Here is a 12,661-nt window from a genome sequence, read left to right as displayed (position 1 = left end):
AGAAGCGACTCCTTGATATATAGCTTTATTAGTTTACGAGATATGTACAAAATACTTAGTAAGGGGCGGGGCCACTTCCACAAAAAAAAATTACATTCACATATGCCCCTTCATAGTGCGAGCCTTCATACCAAATTTTACTTGAACAGCTTAATTTATGGCTTAGTTATAGCTCTTTATATGTTTTCGGTTATAGCCATTTTGTGGACCACTGCCACGTCCGATTACGTATACATAACTCATATATCTAACTCGTTTAGTTTTGGGTGTTACGAACAACCGTTATGTGAACAAAACTATAATGCTCTCTTAGCAACTTTTGTTGCGAGAGTATAAAACCGAAAATTCCCGTTATTTTTTGAACACATCTCGTATAATTTCTATAAATAAGTAATATCATAAATTTCTTAAAAAAAATTTAAAACATCATAAATCATTATTATTCAGTACCGTATAGTTTCGATTTCTAAGATCAATATTGAATATAAGTAATTGTAGTGATACTTTGAATTGAAATTCAGTAATCATTTCTTGCTTTTGTATTAATAACAGAAAAAATAGTAAATAGTATTTCAAAAACTATAACTATTTCACAGCAATTATATATATACAAGCAGTGAGTAATATGAGTCTAACTGAAAATGCTTACCTTATGAATAAGCATCTGACAGGCGAGTATGCCCAGAGACCACCAATCGACGGCATGTCCATAAGGCTCACCACGTAACAACTCCGGCGCTGGTAAAGAGAAAATGAGAAATGAAAACACACATGTATTCGCTGATGAAGTATGTTTTTGAGTGGTGTTATTGTGAAAAAAATATTATTTATAATTAAAATATTAATTTTACTTAAAATGCATCGAAGAGAAGAGAAAATTTCAATGTTATATGCATGTTCCAGTTAGAATCAAGTAATTATCGGAATGGAAGAGGAATATTAATTATACGCCCTGGTGACCATATTTTTGCCACTACTGTTTAACTTAGAACTTTGCAATTTCCATAACAAAGCAAGTGGTCTTGCAAAATACTAAATATTAATATTAAAATTAAGCGAGATTAAATCGCTATTGCTCATAGTTCCGGTTATGCGAATTTTTTCAGACCTGATTATGTCCAACTTCATAATATCTGGGATATAACAAGACATTAATGTTTACGTAACTGAAATGGATCCGGTTTAAAATCAGTTAAATGGCAATCTCCACAGCAGCATTCCTAAATATTTTAACAACAAAATTAATGTCTATGTTCATGCTAAATTAGGAAGATAAATTATTAATATCAAACACAGTGGGCATTTCTTGAGCGTCAATTTTTAGTTTTTTTACCAATTAACTTTGATTGTTATCAAAAGTTTTCTAATTTAAAAATATAGACGTTCGAGAATTTATGTAAAGTGATATTACACCCAGGAGTCTATATAAAAATAAAGGACCTAGATTGGTTTGGATTAAAAATTTTGAAGCATTGGAAAAGGGGAAGAATTGGAAAAAACCTGCAGCATTCTTAAAAAAAGTTGAAGTATTTAAGCCACTACAACAATAATAATAACAAATGCGAAAAATAGTAATCATGTTTATATGGCTTCTGGATATTTTTGTTATTTTTATACTTTGGTTGTCAAAATGCCAAAAACAGCAAAAAAACACATGGTAATGCTGACAAGCTAAACATGAGGGTAAAGCAAAATACATGCAGATTTTGTTTTTGTTGAAGTGCCAGCACCTTGAATAATGCGCATTGATAAATTCAAATTTTAAAATTGAAAATATAAATATAATAAAAATTTAAATAATATGAAAAAAAAAACAAAAATAATAAATATTATAAAATTATTAAAAAAAGATATATGTATACTCGTAACAAAATAGAGAATGGGTATAACACGACAGTGGAAATTATGCTTTTAATTTACAGTAATGTTTTTTTTTTTAATTATTAGCAGTCAAAGACATTCCATCTTAACAGTTCTTTAGCTAACCGCTTTTCTAATGGGTTTGCAGCTGGAATTTTAATAAAAATTAAAACATTATAATAAGCATTTATGCAAAAATAAATGAAAAATTCAAATTTATGTGCAATAAAAATCAAATTAAAACAGACGAACACACAAACAAACAAACACACAGACAACAGTGGAGGAGTGTGGATAAAACTGGACCAACGCTGAGCCAAAGCACACTAATAAATATTCCGCATAAATAACAATGCAATTATTTGAAATTTTTTAAAAATTCTGTTTACTTAATATATTTACACAATTTATTTTTCATTTCTTGAATTATTTTTTTTGTCTATACTTTGTTTTTGTTTTTTGTTTTATCTTGTTGCATTCATTAGGCATACACAACTAAATATACAGTTAATTCATATACATATATATCTATATCAATATATATTCATTGCTACAACTAAGTGATTAATGTTGTTGTTGTTGTTGTTTTTTTAAGATTATACTTGTATATGGTAGAAATCGTCGTAAACACCATTATTATTGTTATTGTAATAATAATTATTAAATTACTACATAATTAAGATTACTATAATCAATTATGAATCATACACGAGACAAATTGCAGAGTTGGAACGCAGCAACCAGTGTTTTACTGTACTTTACTGCGTTGATTTTTAAAACTTTAGACATTGTAAAAGTTCAAATTCATTATTACTTACAAAATATATATATATGCATGTATATATAATATTAGTTATTAAAATTAGAAGAAAAAATTGCCATTTCTATGCTAGTTAAAGTAAATATTACATACATATACATATAACACTGCTCCGTTAAACATTTAGTTTGATTTCCATATATTATCATCATCATCATCATCATCATCATCATCATCTACTTCTCATTCTTCTTCTTCTTCAACAAATTTAATCAGTTGCTTTAAACACATACATACAAACATTTGAATGCATGTATGCATGTCGGCATGAATACAGGTATGTTTACAAGTGTTAATCAATCACTTAAATTATTAACTACAGTATATATGAATCACAATTCTTTTTTTGTTGTTGTTGTTGTTCTATCAATTATTACTGATATTATTAGGCAAACTTAGACAATTAAACATAATTGTTATACGCACTTAATATACACTAATGAAATGAGCCTTTTTGCATTGAGACAAGCTCTTTTCTAATGCTTCTTTCACTTGAATTTTTTTTAATTATTTATTTTTCATAAATCCTATTAGTTTAAATAATAGTTTGTGATACGCAGTTGCTTGACATTTATGTATATAAAAAAAGAGATAAAATAAAAAAATAAAAAAAAATAAATTATTACACGCAATATTAAAGAGATATTTCATCAGATTTAACTACTGACTAATGGTAATGGCGTATGTGATTATAACGTATGTATGTATGTATGTTATGTAGCATAGCTTTCACACCCTCTTAGCAATATGCATTTTGATTTTCAACAAGAATACATTGATTCTTCACACGCTTACTTATACATAGCCGCATATACTACATTATACATACAGTGAGTAAATACTTTTTTTATAAATATATTTTCACATTTACATTTACATACATATATATAATATATAAATGTGTGTGTGTTTTAATCAATCACTTATTTAGAATGTGTGGAAATTTGATTTTTTTATTTAATTCATTTCTTCTCCGTTTCTTTTTCATCTAATCAAGTTTAAGAACCGAATGGTTAAAATCGTTGTTGCACTCTAAATAATTGTAATAGAGAAAAATTGGGAGTTGCTGTATAAATATGAATCACTTTCTTACTACAAAGCTTTGCGTTAATATTTCTTTTTACCACAATACAGCTATATACACGTACATAAGAGACATGAATTGTCAATAGCGCAAAGTAACATTGGTAATAACCGATTACTTACATATATATTTTAACTGTTTTTTTTTTTTACATTTTTCTTGTTTAAGAGCAAATAGCTGCTATTACACTGATTTTGCTTGCTCATTTACATTTGTTTTATAATTTTTCTTTTAATATTTATTCATGTGTGTGTATTTAGAGCTTGTTGCTTTAGTATACAAAACTAAAATGCATTTTAAATTTATAATTTTTATATTTCTACAAATTATGATTTATGACTGCTTACTTGCAGCATGCAATTACAATTTCCATTTTTATTTATATCTATATTTTTAAGATTTTTTATGTTAAGCATTATTGTAAACAATCTTCATTTTTTTTCCTTAGTACGGAGTTGATACTATGTGCTGTTTGAAAGTATATAATTCAGTTTAATATTTTATATGTTTCTTCATACACATGTATGTATGTATGTGGATCGAGTTTGGTGGATTGTGGTAAAGGTTTGTGGGATAATTTAGGCGCCTAAAAATTGCCTAATTATATGTATATACAGAGGTGTAAAATTTCAAGTGTTGTCTAATAACACTTGAGTGAGTATAAAATATATTACAGTAAATATGTATGTGTGTGTGTAGGTGTACATGTGGCTGTGGATTTGTGCTTAAGGACCGTATTTGAAAATTTTTGCAAAAAAACTGGTTGGCCTTTCTTTGCAGTATATGCATAATTTACATAAATTATAACGGTATTTAAAAAAAAATCGCATAGTTCCAAGTGTTTTATTTATTGAATTTAATTTTAGTTCAAAATTTATTTAGTTTTTAACTTTTAATTAATTAAAATTTTAATTTTTATGTTTTTTTTTTTAATTTTTTGTTTCAAAATAATTTTTTAATTATAATGTATGCTAATGCATAAAACATTAAAATATAATGTTCTTAATTTTAACCAATGCATACAAATTTAAATATAAATTTTTATTTTTTTAATTTCTCATTACATCTTAAAATCATTACACAAAATGTGTGGAAAAAAACGCTCCCTCCAAAAAACTAAAAACTATTTTGTACAGCATAACAGCAGGTAGTTTGCTACATACAGGATTTCTAGACGTTGGGGTATGGTTTGAATCGATTCGATTTCTAAAAAAAAAAAAAATTATACAAACGCATATTTTTATGTACATTTATATGCATCCTTATGTTTTTTTTTTCAGTTAAAAATCAAGAGTGCGCTTAAGGCATACCCACTCACTCCAAGTTATACATTTGTCGACGCATTTTCATTTTCATTAAAAAAAAATTAATAAAATTTTTAATTTTGTAATAAAATTTTTCATTTTTTCACCCAATAAAGGCAAATAATTTGTATGCATCTCAGTTAAAAGCCTGCTGCAATAACAAATTTGCAATTTTTCATTGTTTTTTGAAATGTCCAATGCATTTCTTTTGAATTACGCTTTAAATATCCGATTAGGGTTTTTCAATAAGAAAGTATAGTGCTAGATTTTAAAGTATTTGCATTTCATTGATTACTTGTTGCTCTTTATCGACACATACATACATATATTTAATAGTATTTATATTACTTTCTTTTTCATTTCTGTTTTGTTTAGTTTTTTTTTCATTTTAGTTGCTTCAGTTTCACGCTTTTCTATACATCAATGCAACACAGACACAACACACAACAATGAACAACATCAATGGTACACAACTATATTTATTATGCATATTACACGCACTTGCTCTTACTTCATAACTCTTTTCCTCTTTTCTCATTACAATTTATTTCATAAAAACGTAAACTACATAGTAATAATATAATGGGTAGTACGTTGGTGGTTTGGTGAGTTCGTTCAATTGATAATAATTCATTCGCTACAACAGTATAATCAATCTATAGCATTTATTGTGCTATTTACTTTAAACATTTTTACATTTTTTCCCTTTCTTGCATCAATTGTTCGTGCTTACAGTGGTAATTTTCAGTTGGTTACATTTTACAAATTATAAAAAATACAGTACAGCAGTGCATTAGCCCTTGCATTGCTAGAGAAAAAATACATTTTGAACTTACAAAACGATATACAATATAAAAGTGCTTAAGGAATACAGATCAAACGCCTTTGCATTTGCAGTTCAAATCAAATATATGTATGCTTGGGCTGTACAGCTGGTAGTTAATTATGAGGCTTAAGGCATAGCACTTAAAAGTAAAAACTTCGCATATGTACTAACTGCTTGAACGTATGCAAAAATCAAGATCATCACAAGATCACAAAATCATAACAAATAAAATATAAGCAAAACTTAATAGATTATGAGTTCCATTTAGTGCCCCCACTTAATGCAGGTTAATATATGTATGTATGTATTTTCTATGCAAGGTACGCTGACTTAAAAAATACAACTTAATTGTAGATAAAAAATGTTTGAATAACATAATAATGGATAACGTATAAAAAAATAAGACTAAATTCATTATGCATACCAGCGCATAAACACAAAAAAAAATGGTTAATAATAAATAAATAAAAAAAATTAATTCAAGACACTAATGTGTATAAAACAAATATTGAACGCAATAGTCACATTTAAGAACCAAATATTAAGGTAGGTTAACAGAATTTTCAAAGTTCATTTTTTTTGTTTTTCAATTTAAAATTTATATGTAATAAATGTTTGCAAAGCTGTTGCAACACTTTACTGAATTGTATTATCGACGTTTTTATATTTAAAATTACATGGATAAATTTGAAACTCAACATAATATTAACTGCCATATTTAGTCAAAGCATTGCAGGTGCTAATTTGCTATATTATTTATAATTATCGATTTTGTGGGGTTTTATACAGCGTCTTTGCAAAATACTACGCGAAACTGAACAGAGCAACCAGCCAAAGGGAGCGCTCGAGCGTAAATTTCACAGTTTTTTGTTTGTTCAACAAAACTTTAGTTACAGTTACTTTTTGCGGCACACTTCACTTGTGATAAATATCGAATTTAGACACAATTCCACATTAAAAGTTGAGACCAATTTAAAAGGCTTGAGAAGATAGCCAAAATGTCAAATGTCAAACTGGCGAGTGAAAAGTGAATATTGCAACGAGTTGACACTTTCAAATAAATTTGCGTAAACAATAAAATGATAACAATTTAAAATTTCAATATTCACCAAGCACAGCCGACAACAAATCTGTGTAGCATATGTGTAGCCGACAAAAGCCGACGACACCAATACACTTAAGAACTTGATGAGTTCATTTGATCGTCTGCAAGAGCCTTAACACAATCTGAGCGCTCCCTTGCATTGCTTGTTAGTTGTGTGTTCAGTTTCAGCGTAGGGTGGAACACACTTAGTAGGCATGCTACAAGTCAATTTAGCCGTCAACAATTAACGGTTAAATTGAGTTAAGCAACTAACTATTTAAATGTATATTGTATTACAGAATTCAGCGCGTATATGTAGTTGTCGAGTGTTGAGTGCAACTAAAATGAGCCGAGGCGATTATGCTGGCATAAGAACAGCAAAATTATGCCACCCACAACAGCCAATATTGATTTGCGCTCGCTGCTCTGTTCACCCATACAGGTGGTTTGGAGCGCCTGTAACTCCACGTTGTCGTCACTCAACGCGCTGCTACGGTGCACACGGCTTACTTGAGAAATCATAATACTTGTACCCTTATTAAAGTACTTTCCACCGGCCACAACAATCGTGTCCTTAGCATATACAGGCTGTAATTCGGCGCTTACTTGCTGTTGTGGTTTCGCTTCATGTTGCTGCTGCTGCTGCTGTTGCTGTGATTGTTGCTGTTGCTGCTGTTGGCGGTGGCTACGCTCACTCGCAAGCATTACACGTCACAACGTAAACGTCTCCTTAATAATCTTTTTAACGGTATTTGTCACCGACGGCGTGTGTGAGCCAGCTGTGGAGTAATCAAACTTAAAAAGGTACGGCTGTACATCGGGATATGAAGTGTCGAAGATCAAGTCCAATTCACTTTGGCTCGGTGTCTTCGGCACATAATCCGAACGATTCATTAGCTCAGTGATGTAGATGACTTTCTCAGTTAAGAGATCAGAGACGTTTTCTCGACTCATTTGGCGATCGTCCTCATTTTCATACTTTATGAGATCTAAATGTACTGTCCACACCTCCCATGGTATGCACTCTTGCTGGAAGAGCCAGCGTGATTTGCGTTTCTGAAAGAATTCCAAGCTTATCTGACCGGAACCGCAACTCTCATTCGAACGCAATTTCTCGCTGAAGAGGTTGACGGCACGTTTGACGGTGCGTAGCAGACCTTCGGAAGTGCAGCAAACGTATGTGAAGTCAATGAAATCACAGTCCACATCGGTGTAGCCAATAGTGCCGATGGAATATTGCGCATCGCCCGTGTACATATATTTGCCTTGGCAGCGATGGAAAAGCACCGTGTGAAAGATGCTGGCAACAGCTTCGTCCACTTGACGGCCCTCGATGGTGAGGTCAAAGACCTGCGAGCGAGCGTTCATCTTGTTGGTGTATTAGGAGTGCTACTGTTGTTGTAACATAAAATGTGGCCGCAGGCAATTAATAACGGTGTTTAGTGTTTTTAGAATGTGACACTCTTCACTCGATTCGATGACAGTTTGTAATGTGAGTTTGATTTTTTAACACATGCTTTAACTTATTTCAAAACTAATGATTTTCTAGTGTTCTTTTGTTTCACTAAACATTTCAATAACTTAAACGAACCGTTTAATGTAGTTCAAAATTTGTACAGTTTTTGGTTTTAAAATAATTGATACGTGCTTTCAGCCTAAACAATATGTTCTCTTCTACTTTTAGACACGGTTATCGGTTTGTTTGTTGTTGCTGCTGTTCGCCGCGTTTACAATTTGCTATTTACTTTGTTGTTGTATTTTTTTGCACACATTTGCGTTTGCATCAAACGATTTTTTTTGTAATTTGGTTTTTTTGAAAGGTTTAAAATTGTTTCGCTTGAGGGATTTTAACGGTTTTTAAATAGTAGCCTTTCTTCTTCTGCTATATATGTTTTTATGTTTTACGGTTAGAAACATTCTAATTATTGTATGTATTAAGAAGGATTGCTTTTGTCATTTGGTTCAAATCGTACCCATATATTGGAAAGTGCCGCACATAGTCCTTGTTGTTGCGCCTAAACGTAGCCACTTACTAAGTCCGAAATCGGTAATTTTTATGTGAAAGTTGGCGGTGAGCAGTATATTTTCCGGTTTAACATCACGATATATTACACCAGCATTGTGCAAAAAGTCTACAGTATCGTCAAAGAGTTGGTTATTAGACAATGTAAGTGGTAGACGAAAATGCAAAGCGTTTATTTACCGATTGCCAGTGCGATTTCCGCTAAATACACACGTATGAGATCCAATGAGAAGTGAGTTAATTTTGAGAAGAGTTCACCATTCGGCACATATTCCGAAACTGTAATGAGTGAATAAGTTAGATAATTAGTTATCATGAGTCATATTTTTGTTAGAATAGTAAGATATTTAAGCCTCTAATAATAAAAAAATTTAAAAACTTTTACTGCCGTTAAGAAGTGCATAAAAATTAATTTGCTGAAAAGACATTTTTTAGAAAAAAATTATAAAATATGCGCTAATTCGAAACGAGTATCATTTAAATTAGTCGATTAATATAATCTTAATTTTAATACGAATACGCATTTGGAGTCTGCAATATTGAACTTAATGTTTCTTGCCACTATATCTGAACTCAATTTTGTTATTTTTTTTTAAAGAAATGTAAGGTTATTTAGTTGAATTCAAAATCAACAAGAAGGAATTCTTCAGTACAAAAGCGACTTTTAGAAATATCAAGTTCCTATTATGAGTTGCATTCGATATTCCATTTTCGAAATCGTTAGCTGAATTTCGAAATTCTCGAAAAAGTAAATCATGTTCGTTTTTAGTTACTTTAGCAGCAGAAAACAATGCTGCCGAGTTTACATTTGTTGTTGTTTTTTTGCATAAAATATGCCACAAATAATTCGGAGAAATGCTGCCGTTCGGGTTACATAGACCCGACTGTCGTGTGAACGACCGAATGGTATTTGTTGTTGTTGTAGCGACAGAAAGCGTTACCAAAATACTTTTAAGGAAGTTGACTGCTGAATCGACAATCCTTGGATGACTAAAATCCGTGTTCGTTGCGGTAATCTAAACCCCACTGTCCTGGGACAGTGATATTTGTTATTTACATTCGCCATCAAAAGACCGCACGAAAAATCATTCTTTTACAATTTCGAAAACTTTCGAAGATCGAATACAACCCATAACACGCCACCATAGTTCAGCATTCTATAAAAACGTTATAATGTAACATGTAAATCATCTTACGTATATGCAAATTACGACGATTCTGCCATGAATCCACTTGTTGCACAATAAATGAATGATGACCGCACAACTTCTGTATATCCGCTTCGTCTTTTATTTGCTGTACACTATTCTCTTCGATTATCTGTAAGAGTCATAAATGCATTGAGTTAATAATTATTTCAAGAAGCAAAAAAAAAAAACAAAAACAATAAAGTTATAACAGCAACAAAAATGAGTAGTTAACGCAAATTAGTCATAACATGCGGTAAACAAAAGCGTCAATTGTGAAATACATATTTGCGTTAAATGAAATGACACTTTTTTCGCTACTACGTTCTACTCACTTTGGACTTTTTCAACACTTTGAGTGCATAAATAGGCGCAGGATGTAAAGATGGTGTTGTTGTGCTGTTGCTGCTTGCGGTTACAGCTGATTGTTGTTGTTGTTGTTGTGTCAATTCTTGCGCGTAGCGCTTATTAATTACTTTGAAGACCACACCGAACGCACCCTTGGCCACCAAGTGTACAACGTGGAATTGATCGTTGCGACTGGCTTCCTTAAAATGCGTATTGAATATGGCATTGGTAAGTGGCTTATGCCATGGAGTCTTCGAGCGACGTTGTTGTGCCGATGATAAACTGCAAAGAAAAGGCGAAATTATTTAATATAAATATATGTATAAATATACAAATATTAATAATAACAATGAACAATAAACAATACATATTAATAATAATAAACAACAAAATACACACACACACACAAACAAATCTAGTTGAACAGCTTGTTTGTATGTATGTATGTATGTTTGTAGTTATTATATATATTTTAGGTTCAATTACCTTTTTCTGCTTGACTTATTGCGATTGTGAAATGAATTCCTATTAGCACCACCAGAAAAGCTCCAATTTAGACGGCCACTTAAGCTGCCAAAACTCCAAGCGGAAGCCTGTATAAAAGCAGGAGAGAAGAATTGTTGATGTTAAAAATTTGTTTACAACAAAAAATTTGCGTTTACAACAAAAACAAACAACAAAATGTGCGTTTATAATAATGTGCTTTAGCACTAACAGTATCAATTGGCCCGTTTACAGCGCACACATCAATGCAGAACTGTTAAGACAGTCCGGCAGTCAGTCATTATTTACAAATTTATATGATTATGTTATTTATAAATTTAACGTTGATAAAGCGCAGTGAACTTGCCAACCATAATGGCATACGTGCACATTTGGCGATTTGAACTTGAGCGCGCTGCAGCAAACAGCGACGAAATACCTAAATAAAATGCATGTACTCCAATTAATTGCTTGTTGGATTTGAAGTGGTGGTGTTGATTACAGGAAAGATTTAATTTAGAAGGCCACAGGCGAAATTGCGAGATTTGATTGGGCGAGCAAGTGCATACATACATATGTACACAGGTAATAAAAAAAAGTGACTGATTGTCTGCGACAATATATAATACAAACATATGTATATATGTATAAATATATATTAATTACCGATTATTAAGTACTTAAATAACAGTTAAAATAAATGACACAGTTTTTAACAGACTTTTTGCAGTGCTAACGGTGCGCAATTTGTGCTGCTGTTAAATGTTACAGACAGTTTAAGCCTCATTTTGCTTGAATGTGTCACTTAGTTGTGCTGTAATTATAGTTTTTCGAATATACTATTATAACGGTAGTTTTTTCGAACATATTATTATTAACGGTAGCAATTATTTCAAACGAAAAAAAATACTTATTATTGCTTTCATATATATACTACGTCTGTCTGTAGACTAATTTACATAATAACAATAATAATTCTTGGCGAATTGAAAGTTGTAACGGCATAAGAAGTGACTTCGAAAAAAAATTTAAAAATATGCATACTCAAGTATATTACGGTATTGTATAATGTCGTGAATGAGTTATGTATTACTGTTATCAGGAGAAAACAACATGCTTACATACTAATGGAGATTTTCTTTAACAACAACAATAGCAACAAGCAGAGCACATGAGAAAATACATACATACATATGAACATATTTACATATAGAGTGTAAAACACGAAGACACAATAAAACAAGGTAATAAACAACAACAAGTCGGAATTGCTGTAATAATAACTACGTACTGGGTAAATAATATATATATGTATTTATGTATGTATATAATGTTTTCAATAACAAAATTTAGATTTGTCATATAGAAGTTGTCATAAAACTAAATTCTACAAAATACGCAAATAGTTATAAGTGTGTAAATATATTTTATGGAAAATATTTGCAAATAATTTAAGCGCAAACTCAACATTACACACACACACATAAATATGTACGTTTGTCTTTGTCACTAAATATAATGCATTTTAATGAAGCTATTGTTGAAAATAAATAGAACACTTTGTTAGAAAAAAAAAAAACAATTTTAATTCAATCAAAATTTTTCGCTTCACAATGACATTTTTTCTAGATATGTAGATGTA

The 12,661-nt window shown here is 30.8% G+C and overlaps 2 protein-coding genes across 2 annotated transcripts in view; both read right to left on the bottom strand.

The window, feature by feature from the left end:
• Positions 1 to 12,661, bottom strand: part of LOC105211850 (serine/threonine-protein kinase S6KL) — a 67,540-nt gene that overhangs the window by 44,554 nt on the left and 10,325 nt on the right. Inside the window, exons 2-7 of the mRNA XM_054230652.1 lie at positions 11,023 to 11,129; positions 10,524 to 10,818; positions 10,198 to 10,321; positions 9,182 to 9,280; positions 8,952 to 9,110; positions 650 to 738 (exon numbers count right to left, since the gene is read on the bottom strand). Coding sequence (XP_054086627.1) covers positions 650 to 738; positions 8,952 to 9,110; positions 9,182 to 9,280; positions 10,198 to 10,321; positions 10,524 to 10,818; positions 11,023 to 11,129 — 873 coding nt within the window. The remainder of the gene's footprint in view (positions 1 to 649; positions 739 to 8,951; positions 9,111 to 9,181; positions 9,281 to 10,197; positions 10,322 to 10,523; positions 10,819 to 11,022; positions 11,130 to 12,661) is intronic.
• On the bottom strand, positions 2,310 to 8,945 carry LOC105211849 (autophagy-related protein 101). The gene has a single exon (XM_011183512.3). It carries the CDS (start codon positions 8,344 to 8,346, stop codon positions 7,690 to 7,692), a length of 657 nt encoding a protein of 218 aa, XP_011181814.1. The 5' UTR covers positions 8,347 to 8,945; the 3' UTR covers positions 2,310 to 7,689.

The sequence above is a fragment of the Zeugodacus cucurbitae genome, chromosome 5 (genome assembly GCF_028554725.1).
Source record: "Zeugodacus cucurbitae isolate PBARC_wt_2022May chromosome 5, idZeuCucr1.2, whole genome shotgun sequence".
NCBI classification, from domain to species: Eukaryota; Metazoa; Arthropoda; class Insecta; order Diptera; family Tephritidae; genus Zeugodacus; species Zeugodacus cucurbitae.
This window is presented reverse-complemented; position numbering and strand designations above follow the sequence as displayed.

Bases quoted from the DNA above. Each gene is read 5' to 3' on its own strand.
- LOC105211849 (XM_011183512.3), bottom strand. From the start codon at position 8,346: ATGAACGCTCGCTCGCAGGTCTTTGACCTCACCATCGAGGGCCGTCAA.